The sequence below is a fragment of the Phoxinus phoxinus genome, assembly GCF_949152265.1.
Source record: "Phoxinus phoxinus genome assembly, chromosome: 21".
Classification (NCBI taxonomy): Eukaryota; Metazoa; Chordata; class Actinopteri; order Cypriniformes; family Leuciscidae; genus Phoxinus; species Phoxinus phoxinus.
The window spans coordinates 6,374,109-6,389,999 of NC_136896.1; the positions used below are offsets into that span (position 1 = coordinate 6,374,109).

At 37.3% G+C, this 15,891-nt stretch overlaps 2 protein-coding genes across 5 annotated transcripts in view; both read right to left on the bottom strand.

The window, feature by feature from the left end:
* Positions 1-6,011, bottom strand: part of ttyh2 (tweety family member 2) — a 48,611-nt gene extending 42,600 nt beyond the window's left edge. For all 4 annotated transcript variants that reach the window (XM_079596259.1, XM_079596258.1, XM_079596257.1 and 1 more), the window contains exon 1: positions 5,480-6,011. In XM_079596259.1, the coding sequence (XP_079452385.1) occupies positions 5,480-5,608 (129 nt within the window). In that variant the 5' untranslated portion in view covers positions 5,609-6,011. The remainder of the gene's footprint in view (positions 1-5,479) is intronic.
* A 2,467-nt stretch (positions 6,012-8,478) lies between these two features.
* rpl38 (ribosomal protein L38) lies at positions 8,479-11,973 on the bottom strand. The gene is made up of 5 exons (XM_079595815.1): positions 11,904-11,973; positions 11,697-11,722; positions 11,338-11,398; positions 9,951-10,073; positions 8,479-8,549 (listed from the first exon to the last, which is right to left on the bottom strand). Exons 2-5 carry the CDS (start codon positions 11,697-11,699, stop codon positions 8,524-8,526), a joined length of 213 nt encoding a protein of 70 aa, XP_079451941.1. The 5' UTR covers positions 11,700-11,722; positions 11,904-11,973; the 3' UTR covers positions 8,479-8,523.
* Positions 11,974-15,891: the final 3,918 nt, after the last annotated feature.

A 15,891-nucleotide genomic window follows, 5' to 3' on the forward strand; every position in this document is an offset into this window, starting at 1 on the left:
TATTTAAAGGTTGGCAATGGATCCATTTAATTTGCTAACATTTATAGTAACTTTGTTTCAAATCTGAAGACAATGCTCCATCCGAAATGCCATAAAGACCTGACAGGAGATAAACTATAGGTGATGGATTACAAAACTGATGAAACTGATGTAAGGATTAGAAAACTGATGAAAGCGCCTTCCTCTGAGGGAAATGAAAATGCCATGCAATACATGCACACTTCAATGCACTCACTGACATTAAAATGCTCATTAGTAATGAAAATGAATACCTAACTTTAAAATTAAGTATTTCACAAGTTCCAGCCATATATCTCAATAAGAGACTGATGTAACAGTATGAGTGGGCTTGGAGATCATGGATACATTACATTAGGTGTACAATAACACTATTCACCGAGACCCCCGGGTCCTTACTAACATTTCTGACCCAAATTCCAAAAGCTGACAATCATCTTTTTTTCTCAACTTGGCCACACCACAATCATTAATTAACAATATTTGCTGGAAATATTCTCTTTCTAGCTACTATGTGCATCTACAATTACGGAAAAGATGCCTTGGCATTAGTTTTACTGCTTATTTGCATTGCAAAAGACCACTGAGCTCTTAACTTACCGCCACATGTCAAACATAAACTAAATATTTATGTTCTTCACTAAGCAAACTGTGAATCCCTGATCTATCTGATCGGCCTGATTTGGTTAATGTGGTCACAGCTTTCACATCCTTTTTGGGATTTTCCTGAGAAAATCTTTGTGGTTTTAAGAAACCTGGCCCACCCAGAATCGACTGCAGAAAATACTTAAAAGGGTGCTGCTGACATAACCAGACCTGGAAGAAAAATAATAAAAAAGACTGCTGATAAATCAAGAACATGGCTTTTCTCTCATCTTACATCGAAAATTTAAGTGAAGTGCCATGGTTCAGGTCTGAAGTGATAAAACAGAGCCTAAAGAGAGACCATAAATAAGGACTATCAGCAAACAAAATACACCCATGTCAAGGCTTGAGCAAGAAATATTGCCCACATATCAGAATTGTTGGAAAAAGGGCAAATGTGAGTGTTAAGCCTTAATATAACTGACCGTTTAGAAAAATTATGGCCTCTACATGTACCTCAGATTGCCCCATAGGATAACACTTTTTTTTTTTTTTTTTTTTACTGAGGGACTTGAAATTTAAAAAACAGAACAAAAATATTGATGATTCATCTGGCATGACATGTTTTTGTCCAATCAAATGGTCTATAAAATATTTCTGAACTGAAATATTGACCATCCTTCTGGAAGTAATGATCAACATGAGCACAGGGGAAATTCCAAATATATTTAGGCTAAGAAAAATAAAATCAAAAGGCATGTTTTATTCCCGTAAGATGATTCATAGATTCATCCCCTATGATTCAGTCAATGTTGGCTTTTGAGCAAACATTTCTTCATCTTAAAGCTTTTTATATATATATAAAATGAAATCTGTCACAACTTATGTGCAATGACAAATATGCAATGTGTAGGTTCAAAAACACTGTGGTGCTATTAAAACACTCTTCTGTTCATTTCAACATTACGACCATGCAGCCTGACATCATATATCATGACTATCTGTTTGTCCAAACAATGGAAAATAGGGACCCGTTTGGTGACCCTCATCCCTGGTTGTTTTTTTTGAGTGATCAGATAGATGCAGAGTTGCAAACCACAAACCACAATTGATTTGTAAATCAAATCAGACACTGTGAAAGACCAGACTGTTTTCCAGCGAGTGTTTTCTATTTTAATCAAGTCAGACAATGGTATTATCGGTGTGTGATTGGATGGCTAATGCGCTGCTTCTCTTGATGATCACGATTTAAAAACAACAGCATGCATACATTAAACTGCTCTTTCCACTTAATGTTCATTTACGGGGGGATGTAAAGAGGTCTTCAGGAAGGATGGAAAATGTGTTTAGATGCGTACTGGCCTAAACGCACAAATGGCTTGCAATAATTTTAAGATGCGTTTGCAATTGCATCTTTTTTTTTATTATTCCAAAAAGCTCCCTTTAATTTCTGCAACTGCATGGATTGGATTACAAGCACAACTCTTTAAAAATTCTCTTTTCATTAATGTTTTTACCATGTTCATCATACAATCACATCTTGAAGTCAGCTTTTAAAATTTTGGTCCAAGTTTGTAGCCTGATTTCCGTTCTATCGAACCGTTCCAAGCAGGAAGTTGGACATTCCAAGTTGCATGGAATGCAGCATGTGAGATAGCTAGATATTTTAGTTCTTTCTTTTCCGTACCATTCCAACTTTGTCTTTAAATAATGAAAGAGAAACGGCAACAACAAAAATCAGGAAATAGGCTACATCACCTGAGGGTCAGATGAGTCAGATGAGTCAGATGACTGGGAATTTCAGTGGTTCATAGAGGTCACTAAGGCACAGATTTTGTCCATCTGCATCTGAAAATAATAACCCTTCTCTCTCCTCATTTTTAGTAGTGTGTGCTAAGGTAAGCATCAATGTTACTAATGCTCATCATGCTGCTCATTGATTTGAACTTGACCCTGAGTATTAAACCAGCAATTAACTCATCTTGAACAGTTTGTGCTACAGACATGAATGGTACCTCAAATCGTGCTTGATGAGGAGAGGTCATCAGAAGTCTAAGGAATAGACTATCATAATATGAACTCTTTTGACATGGGCCAGTAAACAACCACTTAACAACAATCCAGAACACACTAGAAACCACACAGCAACACTCAAACCCATAACTGCAGCAACAGAGGAAAAATGTATTGTAGCCTTTAGGTTCTTATTCAAAAGTCTAATTTCTTGTAGATTGCAGTAATCCTACACCACAAAAATGGCAGTGTCTTTAAATAAATATATGGGCACAAACAGCCCTTTTATGGTGTGAATCAAACAGATGCATCCTCTGTCTGGGATGGGGAGAAAAATACAGCTGTTAGCAATTCACCCCCGCAGGAAATAAATGAATCATATGGACAGATGACCTTTGACCCATCTAACGCACAAACACATATCCACTCAGGCATAACTTGACGATTGGTCCTTTCTAGAATTGAAGTCTACTTAGTCGCTGTGCTCACTAACAGACCCAAAAGGGATCTGCATCAACAAACCTCCACAAAAAAAAAGCTCTGTTTATTATTATATTGGACCATATTTACATTTATTCCACAGATTTCGCCCCCCAAAATCAGCACAAAAACACGTCTGCAGATTCCTGCGCCTGCTCAATGGGGAATCTAGGTCTAAACATGGGGAGGAAATATTTTCACTTGGGTCAGCGACAAATAAGGAGTGAAAGCATGCAAAGCAAACAAATGATAAAATGTATAAAATAAATAATATTGAATAAACAAAAATAAAAATAAACTGATTTTATATTCTAGAATGTTTTATATTTTTGAAATTTAAATGTATGAAATAAATAAACAATAATTAGTTAAATAAATGCACATTAATATACATAAACATCACTCTCTGGAATGTTTTAATATTTTTTTTAATTAGTACTAAAATAAATAAATAAATGGATTCTAGTAATTTGACACTCTATAGATATTTTTACTTTAAAATATAAACTTTAAAATATATATTTTTATATTGTTGTGATTTAATAAATCCATTGTGACCAATGGGAACCTTTTGTCATCTGAATCCAACGGATGCAATGGAACAAATTCAGAACAAGAAATTAACCTAAACTTATTTTTCTTTACCAATTTAATCTTACTCACCAAATCAACTGGGCCATTCAATGTTGGCTAAATTGCTGAAACGATAAAACAGCGAGTCTCTATAGAGAGCACATCATGGTGCTCATAAACATTAGCAATTACATATAGAGCACAACAACAGTCTCTTAGCTTTGCAGAGAGCTCATAATGGTCTCCCAGGCCAATCCTAAAACCCCATAGAGGAAAGAGATCCCACCAGTTTCCTGTTCTGCTGAAAATCCACATTAGGATTCAAAGAGCAGCGTCAGCGGGAACAGAGCATTTAGATTGACAAACTAGGGGAAAATGGGTTATGAAGGAGGATCCCTCGGGCTATCTGAAAACGCCCCGGTGTTGATTCCGAAGCCCAGCGTGAGCGCCTGATTTCGCACCGCAGCATCTGGTCTCGTTCTGCCTCCATTTACACCATCTGCCTTTAGTGCCTTAATAGAAACAGACAGCTACAGAAATGAGCACTCTGCCCCTCATGCTCTGTCACATTCCTCTCACTCCATCTCTAATCAACTGGATGTTGATACAGGTCAGTGGAAGAACCACATCACGATAACAAAGACATGTTCAGGACAGATTCAAGCAACTTATAGTCTGGGAGAGGAATTGGTGATTTAGTGACTTGATTAGAAGAATCTGGTTCAAAATAAGATCCAGTTATGCTGCCTGTGAATGAAACGTGATACAGTCAGATACAGTTTACTACTTAATATGTCCCAATTTGAACATTGGGATTACTGGGATAAGATTACTGCGGTTTTAACCATGTTGCACCAGAAAGCATGCACTTTTCAGAAAGAGCCTGTTATCCAGGGAAGAAACATTACTAGTGTTAGAGTCGAGGAACAGTGTAGACAAATCAGAACTAATGCATGTGAAAATGCATTGCATTTCATTAATCGTTCATAATGCATAAGGGCTCTCTAATCAAGGACTTCTGAAAAGTTTTGCAATCCTGTTCATAATCTCTCTCATAAAAGTATGAACCTCAGCTTTAAGCTATTTATGTACTTGAAGTCTCTCAAAGGCCAAACAGTGAAATTGCAGAGCTTAAAATCAATCTGAACTGTTTTTACAAGTTAGCTAACGAAAACATAGGGCCTAACGTTACATCATTTTAACACGTCTAACTTGATGTAAGATGAAACTAAACATGAAATTATAATATTAATTAAATAACTAATAAAAAATACACAAACATGCAACAAAATTACTACAACTTCCAAATTAAAACTGAAAATATAAAAATAAAAACTAACCCAAAATAGTCAAAAAGTAGAACATAATAGTATTTCATTGATAGGCTACTAAAATATGACTGGTCTAGAGTTCATCATTTTCATGTAAAACTGACTTTTTAAGTGGGTTATCTCTCTGACCTGTTTAGGCTAAACACAAAACCCACATGACTATATATGAAGCTCCAGCCCTCCGTTGAACCACATAATGTTGTCTAATATAGTAACATTTATATCTGGGCTCAAATTTGACTCCAATTAAAAAACATTGTGGGGAGAAAAATCTTAGTAAACAAATTCAAACTGACAAGAGTAAACGAGAATACGAAGAAAGTGTACATGACTTCCGAAACATGTTATCAAGTAGCTATATTATTGAAGTATGACATGGAGTCACAAAGATGAAGTAAGTGTGGCAGTGCGGTGCACAAAGCTTATCTTGACTGTTTGAACCATGAACCTCTGTATGACAGTAAACAAGACGGTCTGACCTGCTGGTAGTTCTCCTCTTGCGGTTTAAATGTGTGATCCAGCGGCTGAAACCTCAGATTCACATGAGGAAACTGATGAAGCCAGTAAGTCCACCAAGGAGCGATATAATCAACCCGTGCAGACGACATCCTTCAGCAGTCGAGGAGACGAATAAATCACTTTCCCAGACAGAGACGGTAGACAATTGGGGTGTTTCTTCCCCGTGTACTCTCCGGTGTCTTGTCTTTTCAAACAAAAGCCATGGATGTGGACATTAGAGCGACTGAGTACTGAAACAAAAGTGCCGAAAGGGACATAAGAAGATCTCTGAACACTTCCCCCAAATCGCAGACCATGAGAATTCACGGGAAACGTGGAATTATTTCATTAAATCCTGGTCTCGTGCCGCAGCCATTCCTGCGCGTGTCGTGCGCTTATTCTCTGCTCATAACTCGGGAGCGAGCTTGACTTGAATGAGCGCACGAATGGGACTCGGGGTCGCGCCTGAATTAGAAAAGAGGCCGTTTCTTTCTTTCGGAACTTTTTTATGGTGATTTATTTGCGTTGAAAACGAGATTTAGTAGAGATTGGGTATATTCGTTTTTTTAGAGTTTAGCTTTAAATTACTTGTTAGAATAAAATATACTTAAAAAGATAAATGCTGAATGTAGTAATTTATATACAAATATCCGACGCAATGCTGCCATCTATTGGGAAATGTAAGTAAATGCAGACACCGGTACATAAGATCAATTTGTTTTCAGTTTTATTTTCTTCTCATCGTTTCGTTCCAAATGGGAACATATAGACAGAAATATAAGGCTAGCATACTGCTCCATTAACTGTCACAGTGAGATAATTGTATTATTGTTCGCCGTTTAAATTTTATTTTATTTTATTAGTGTTCGACCGACGAAAAAACACCACAGACACGGTGTAATCAACATGGGAAAATCACAGAGTAAAACTGGGAGTTGTGAAAAATATGATACACCGGTGTTTTGCCAGATGAGTTTATCTATCATCTTTTTACTCTTTTAGGTTATTGTATAACAGTATCATATATATACATCTTAATTTCTTTTAGAACTTTTAATTTTCCTTGCTTTCATTTTGTCATTTTAATTCCTTTCTGTGAAGCACTTTGAATTGCAATAGTGCATTAAATGTGCTATGTAAATAAAATTGCCTTGTCTTACGCTAATTATTTAAAGGGGGGGTAAAATACTTAGTTTCAGTCAATCTCATGTTAATCTTGAGTACCTATAGAGTAATAGTGCGTCCTTCATATCTCCAAAAAGTCTTTAGTTTCATCATATTTATAAAATAAAAATACAGCTTTCCGATTCTAACCGGAAAAAGCCGAGGTCCTTGATTCTGGGCGTGGGCGGAGCTATAGAGTCAAGCGGGAGCGCCCGGGAAGGTTTGCTTATTATCGATCGTGGTGCGGTATGCCATATTACTATATAGTATTTGGTTTGCAAATCCAGCGACGACCTGGGTCTTGTTAATAAAACATTCGTCACTGAAATGACAAGAACACAAAACCGCACTTGCCACACTCCTTTGCTGTCCCGGAAATACAAACTGCATCCACTGTTCCAGTAACACTGGGTTCTTTGGGAAGCTGAACAAGGTAAACTTTCCCTCACATCCCAAAACACACTTTTTTGGAGACATTCTTGACATCAACCATTCCTATTTAGCGCTGCTGATGATGATTTCCGGTAGTAGCGCGTCGATGCATAGATATTATATAGAGATATATGATGTCGATGAGCACGGTCTTTCTCTCCTCTGGTCGACGTGTGCGTGAACGTGCTTTTCCGAGAGCAATGCTCATATAAGGAGTTCCACTCTGGTCTACGTCATTAGATCTACGATAGAAAAAAACCAGCCGAAACGTGTTGCAATCCGGAAGTATGATTTTCAGCACAGAAATTCTCTGTTATTCGTTCAAAATAACTTTTCAAACTTTGGCCATTATTAGCATGAGAATCCATCTCTTTAACACTGTAAACAACTCTGAATACATGAAACACCATTGTACCCCCCCTTTAAGAACATGGTCTCTTTGTGTTGGTCTTGTTAGGTTTGGAAGTAGATCTTAAAAACGTCAATCCTGTTGTCAGGGTCTTACACTAAATAGTATTTATTGAAATATCAGCAATAAATTCTTAAACACCTTGTAGATTCAGGAACTCTGAGACAAAGCCAGTAATTACTAGTCAATCTTATTTTTCCATTTAGTTTAAGATGACAATGCAATGGAGTTATTACATAACTACACAAAATGGAAATTACATTCCATGCAATGACCCACCCATAAAAAGTAACATGTGTATTTCAAAGGTAAACGTGCTAAAGGGGTACGTGTCAGTTTTATTACATCTACGGAAGTTTTGTAGATATTTAGAGACTTTGTACCAAATACCATTGTTAGTTAAAATACCATAAATATCATTGGTTTTCTAAACAAGACATTTAAATTATAAGGCCGTGTCCACCAAAAAGTACATTAGGGTATGAAGCTTGTGAGAGAAATACAGCAAGTCAAATGTTTGGACACTCGACTGTAACATTTACAATATAAACCCTTAATGCTAAGTGTGAGCTCAATGAAAATTTCAAAGTACAAAAAGTTAACATTACCAAGATTCTTTTCATGTTTTTTAAGACATCTCTTATCCTCACCAAGACCTCGCTTTTATTTGATCCAGGCAAAGCTGAATTTTCAGCATCTGATTTGGTGCTGGAACATTTATTATCAATGTTAAAAACAGAAAAGATGCCCTAAATATCAGCATTTATTGGAATGAATGTTTTTGTAAAAATTCAAGTATTCGCTGACCAATTTAATGTCCTTAAAATGACAATTCTTAAAAAATAATGAATAAATAAATAAAAAATTACTGACCCCCCAAAAAATCAAGTGTGTATACTTTGCACAAACTAAACAATCATGATTTTTTTTATCAAACAGATAAAAAAATGAACAGTATAGAAACGCACAAACCACTTATTTTTTTCCCAATTTTATTGCAACATTTTGTACAAGAGACATCTATTTCAGCTCCTTCACAGCCAGACCTGAAACCAGAGAGAGAGAGGGGTCACATTTACAGTAATGCTCGTGAAGGGACCAAGTCAAGGTGTGACAGCTACAAGTGTTAGTGAACCGGTGGAACTGAAATCTCGGAGTGATGCGAAACTCAGCACTAGGTCCATCATTATTCTAGCAAGCGTGTAAATGCACAGTGGGCACAGAACAAGCCCAAAGTGTTTGGACAACTTGCACACTTCTCACAAACACCTGATGTTTCCAGTCGGTTGGCATTTGAAGATTAAAATAGTAAAAGGACCTCAAAAAAAAAAAAACTACATAAACCAATTAAGAGCTAAACTATAATACATAAACAGCTTTACATAAAGACTAAAAAAGTTAACATTCCCTGTTGTTTATAGGTGACTGTTCCCATCACTGACTCAACCCTGGGCTCAATGATAAATTAACATTTCAAGATTACGTTAATTTATATTCAACACAAATGGCATTTCTACAGCCAAACATTTAGTCTCAGGATACGTGTTTACACGACAACGATATGCTTAAAAGAAGAAGTTTTTCCTTTGAGTTTTCCCGCATACAGACGACACCATTTTTAAAACGATCTCCATTCACACGGATCCGCGAAAACTAATAAAAACGCTGTATTCTGCTGCCAGGCCATTAGATGGCGATGAAACACTATAGACTGAACATGTAATACGCATGTGCATGACATCATCGTCTCCAGAGATTCGCGTTTTTGTTGTTTACAGGGGAGACCGTTTTTAATAGCTTGTACTTTGAAACCTGTTTTCAAAACATTGCATTTTCAGGCGCCCAAAACGCCGTTGTCGTGTAAACTAACGGCCAAAACGCATAAAAAGTTTTAAGTTGAAAACGGTGTCGTGTAAACTGCCCCTAAATCAGTGGTTCTGAACCAGGGCCTCAAACTTCCAACGCGACGTCAAGATGAATTAAAGATTAAGACAAAACTACTAAACGCTAAAATAAAAAGGCATTTCTTATTTGGTCATTTTTATGACAAACGTTTTATAACAAAAGTTAAGATCCACTGGTTTATAAAATTTCTGCAAAGACAATGCTGCACTCGAGTGCCAGATAATGGATTCAACTCCTTTTTGCGATTAAGACTATTAATGACTACATTTATATGGACAGCAGTAATCTAGTTATTAACCTTATTATGAATAAAACCATATTCTGATTAAGGCATTGTTTACTTTTAAAGTTGCTTTAAGAATATTACTTTCATGTTCCCTTTTTACATGTTACAGAACATAGATCAATGAATGGCACTCGGCATTACGTCACCATGCCAGGCAGTTCGATGTTCCCTTCATATTCATTTGTTCCCTTCATATCAACATAGTTTGTTTTGTTGTCTTATTTGCATTTCTTCACTGCGGGTGTTAAAGACTGACCTGGTGGCAGGGACTGCTTGAGCTTCTCTGCCTTCTCTTTGTCTGTGATGACCAATGTGTACAGGTATTTGCTGCAGCGGACCTTGAACTTCACATTGTCTTTGTTCTTCTTGATCTTGACAGCTGTTGGAAAACATGAATTTAGAGAAGTCATCAATACAAGTAAACATGTTTCAAATAGCCAGTGCAGAAGCTAAATATGCATACACATTTAGTGTTAAAATAGCAATAGTATTACTTGCACAATACTTGTTACAAACTCAGGCCTCTGAAATGTATTCCTTTTTGTACATTATGTCCTTTTAGACCAACAGTGCAAAATCTGTTCAATCTTAAACCAGTGCTTGTCAATCTGGGTCCTGGAAGACCCAAGTACTGCACATTTTGGATGTCTGTCTTATTTAACACGTGATTTACATCCACTTTAAGGTGTGTGACCGCTACAAGTGTTAGTGAACCGGTGGAACTGATATCTCGGAGTGATGCGAAATTCAGCACTAGGTCCATCATTGCTCTAGCAAGCGTGTAAATGCACAGCGGGCACAGAACAAGCCCAAAGTGTTTGGACAACTTGCATACTAACGTCTCTTGTCTTGACCAGACTAATACGTTTTCATTTGAAAAAGCATCTTTTTCTCTGTTTTGGCCTTCTATCCACACACTATCCAGTCAGAGCTTTTTGAAAACACTCTCCTAAGTGGATAAATAAGATAAAACAATAAAAAACGTATTTGCATTGTAGTGTGTACTGAAAACAATGACGTGGCGCATATCGTTCGTACCCATCGATATCTATGGTTATGCCGGCAATGTTGCGCCTGCTGATTACTGTCTGTTGCAAAGGATAAATGCTCCATTGTAGAATTACTTTTCTGCAAATATGACTCACAATTGCATTATAGAGCATACCGTTTTGAGGGATACATGGACGCAAAAGCGAGCGTTGGGATATTTTGGTAATAAAATTAGCGTGCCAGAAGAACATTGTGTAAACTTTGTCTGCTCTCCCTGTATAATCTAGATAAGTTTTTATAACGATTTACAAGTTATTTAAGCATTTTCAGATGTTTCAGTGTGGACGAGCAACTTTTGGAAAACGCTAGTGGACGGGAAGTGTGCGTAAACAGCGTTTTAAAATGTATCCGGGTTAATGTAGACAGACCATCTGAACCTGAAATGTGTCAGACGTTCAAAATGTGCAGTCCTCCAGGATTGAGATGCACTGCCATCAGTTCTGTGAAAACTTGAAAAGCATCAAAACAAACCACATAACAGCATACAAACCACCTGACAAAATATACAGTACTACACCAGCAATACATGTAATGAAAAGCCACCTCAGAGATCATAAATGGATTATGACTGGTTTATTTAAAACTAAACTTACACTTGGCATCCTTCCTCCTTGCTGTAAGCAGGAAATCTTTGATTTCTTCAATTTTGCGTGGCTGTTAAGAAAAAAAAACATTTGAGAGATCTTGCCATTCACATATAATAGCACTCATATCAATGTTAAAATGTCCACTTGTTTCTGATTCCGACATTTCTAGATTATCCACTAACTGTTAGCGCGAAAAACATGTCTTAGCATTAGCCACATACTGCGTACCCATGATCCTATTCCTATAGACTGCTTTTAAGTGAATTTTAGAAGACTATTTAAAAACAAATGGCACTAAACGAATCAAACAGAACAATACATTAATTAGTATAACAATACTAATGCAAATACAAACACATTCTCACCATTTTGTTTCAGGTGAAGCTCGACCCTGCAATGCAACAAAACAGACTTTATTTTAACACTTTTCAAAACAATTTCCGGTAAATATTCAGTTTAATGACACATTTACACATATGCTTTCACAACAAACATTCGATAAATGTGTATATTGGTGGATGGATACAGATTTACACGGATTATTTTGACAGAGCTAAACTGCTAACACTTACACGTCCTGCGAGCGAGAGGGGAAAAGGGGCGGGACTTCCGCGTGAATCCGTCATATAAAGGGCTACGGTGGCTCGAGAGGTGCTTTCCAGTCTGGCAAGTCAAAACTCACAGTGACATCTACTGTTTAAGCATGGATATGTCTTTATGTAATTTATTGATATTGACTATACTGAACATATTTGTACTTAAAATACTTGAAATTGTCACACCATTTAGCCTAATATTAACAATTTGCTCCATTTAAATAAAAAATACATTTTATCATCGTTGTTATTGTAGGCTATAATTGTTGCTATGTAGGATACACTTTATTTTCTTCATATTTTAAAATAAAATAGACACAAAATGAAAAAATTAGAATTAACATTCTTAAATTCTAACCTTGAATCTTGAGATTGAATAAAGAAAATGTTTTATGTTTATTACACAGGGTAATGTTTTTATTTTATTTTTTAACTTGACAATAAAAATGCTGGATATTAACAATCTTCAGATCATAATCATTCTTTTGGAATATGTTAATTTAAACATGATGCTGGAATAAATTGGTGCATAGAATTAAAAAGTCACGGTCTAATAAATATATCAGTTCATTTGCTTAAAGATCAACCACTTTTTCTATCATTACATTTTATGGTCTCACTGTGTACTGTATATAATGAGGTGTAGTTAAAGATATTGGGACTGGCATTGTTAATTATGCTGCTATTAATTATGCATACTTATACACATGTATATACACATATCAAGTACATATGTACCCTCATACGGGCATGAGATATACACACATATAAACACATATGTGTGTGTGTGTGTGTGTGTGTGTGTGTGTGTGTGTGTGTGTGTGTGTGTGTGTGTGTGTGTGTGTGTGTGTGTGTGTGTGTGTGCGTTGACCAATCCTGTTAAAAGAACCAACTTGAAAAGTGAATCATTGATTTGCTAAATCTGATTCTAAACAGCCGTCAGTTCAAACAAGTTATGCACATCTGCCATGCATACACATCCATCAATAATTCACACATCTGGCTTTTGAATTTATTTCACCTCGTCTGCTGGATTCTTGAGTGACATCTGCAGCTCCTCTGCACTTAATTAATAAAGGTAGACACCAGCACTGCCCTCCTCACTCTAATTACGGTCCCAATGGCTCATATGTGTTTCGGCCCACGTAGAAGGCATAGGGCAGATCCCACAGCTCGCTCCCCTCCACTGAGCAGAATGCTGATTGGGTTCATTTGGCTCAGTGTATTTGCTGCTTCCATTCAGGGAATTTATTAAAGCCTGTCCGACCTCAGTCAGATGTTAACGAAGATAGGTTTGGTGCAGGTTGGGAATTAAAACTTAAAATCTGAAAAGCATATTTCAGATAGTTGATGAGGAGCCAATGTCCCCATCTGTCCTGGATTACAGCGCTCATAGGCATTTATCATACTATATTTGATCATTTCTATATGATGTTTCTATATCATATTTTTTGCAGTCACTTTGATGCAATGGCACTAGATGGCAGATTAAGCTCATGAAACAAAGACAGCTGTATGAAGCACGAAAGAAGGAGAGGAAACAGGGCACTCTCTGACCATTTACTGAGCCTGTCCATATACAATTAAGTTCAGTCCCAACCCCATTCAATTATATAAATGCCTCATTCATTATATTCTATTCTAAAGATATGAAACTGTAATGCTGATTCTTACTGATTGATGTGCTATTATGCTAAATTGTTAGCATTCTCATTCATTTCAATCGCAGTTGGTTGTGTGATCCAACATTGACCCTTTGGATAAGACTTGATTTCCACTTGCTTAGACTCACTCGAAGGATCAGAACAATATAGAAATGATCATCTTGGCAGCAAGGTTTGCATGGGCAGGCATACATTTTCTTTAATTTTATATGATTTCTTTTTTTCTTTTTCATTGAGCAACCTGTTTAAAATTCTGCACTTGGTGAAACTTTAATTGCTCAGACTTCAGGGTCAGACTTCTGAACATGTTTACAGGAAATAGCCAATAATTTAAATGAAGCTGCCATAAGCGTAGTAATGAAAATGTAAGCCCCGTTCGCACTGCCAGCGACTTTGTTGCTGTATGTCGCAAGTCTCTAAACCTTATAAACAATTTAATAATCAATTAAAAAGGAATTTATACCTGTATGATATTTCGTGGTAGCCACATTGGGCCAGCGGTTTAGAAAATGGATGGATGGATGATTCTGCTGCGGGCGCCATCTTCTGGCGAAACATTGGAATTCATTCGGCACGACCCTCACAGTGCATTATGGGTATTCTCTAGATGTTGAATGTATATGGCTGCATCAGAAATACTTATTTTGTCACATACTGGTTTTCTCTTACTATAGTAGGCCGGAAGTGCGATTTCGGATGTAGCCTATAGGCTATATGTTGTACATTTGCTATAGCGGTGAAGTATGGGATTGAATCAGTAGATAACGTCCGCTATGGTTTCGGACACCTCTACAAATGGCTGTCCCTCAAATAGTTCCCAGGGTACAGGGGGATTTTGGACTTAGCCAGTGTCGCAGAAACCGTCTCTCCATTGAAAATGAATGGAATCATACAGCTTTGTGTCGCTGGTGGTGAACGTGGCTTCAAAAGTCACCATGAAATCATAATTGACTATTCTTTTTTAGAATATTGCAGTAGGCTATTTATTATAAATGATTTATCCATGTAAAAATTAATGTTTTAGAAATTAATGTACCCTTGTAATTTCTAATCCAAATAACTCCCCATCCCTCTTGCAGTGACCCCACGATCCCATGAAAGTGCATATCTAGACCACAAATTTATTTTTTTCCCGTACGAGAATTGTTATTTCTCGTACCATTTATACACCTTTTTTTTTTTGCATGCAAATGCTAGTAGGCACCGAAAACCCTTGGGTAGGATTAGGGGTGGGGAGTGTGTGCATATTACACGCCATAAAGTGCGTATCACGCAAAAGCTGCGTATCATATTGCAAAAACTGCGTAGGCCTATCATATGCACGCAACTATTTTTGCCGTATAAATGGCATGAGAAATAACATTCGTCCAGAGAATGTCTAATAAGGGGAGAAGGTTCACTCTCGCTACACTTCCGGCTTCTGAACTGGTTGCAGTTCCACTCTGATTCCATATGAGGGCGCTCACAGGACGAGTGCAGAATGAATGGAGGTCTATGGAGCTATATCCCTCAAAATCCACTTTTCTCAAGATATCATTTTTTGTCTAGTAATTTGAATGTTGTATTCGAAAGGAGATGCAAAGAAATTGCACATTGCTGGGTGTTAGATTTTTTAGAGTCACTTATTTGCTTTAAAAAGTCTTTCAAAATGTCAATGACGTCATACACATCGTACGACCAGAGATACTGCTTTACGGCAATCCTTCAGTCACTTTGGTGCTTTCGCGCTCTGCACTTTCTTTTCTCTCGAGGCATCGACAACACAGCTGACACAGGTAAACACACGTGCTAGAAGAGTTTCTGCTAGAATACATTCTGGTCCCGCTTCGAATGCCATGATGCCATCAAGCGGTATCTCTGGTCGTAACCAGTCCTTCACTGACCAATCAGCGTTCATTAGCAGAATGCTAGCATGTTATGGGCAACACCAACTCAACCTGTAAGAAATCGAAAGGACATAAGTACTCGTTAATTCAATTTTCGACCTATAACCCATGTTGAACTTGCCAAACCTACAATCAAATCTGAGATTTCTCAACGGCAATCGGCTGAAAGGGACAAATTTAGCCGTCTAGCCCCATAGACTCCCATTCATTTTGCACTCGGGGGCGATCGCCCCCAGTGGAACTCTGGTGGAACTACAACCAAAATTCGGTACAATAGGACTTAATAGGGAGTGAACAGGCTCTCCGTAGACGGGCTCTGATTCGTCAGATGTGTTTACCGGTGTGAGGGCGGGACAACCTAGCTGTCAATCACATGAGATCCAATAGCAAACCACAACCATCCAATCAAATCCC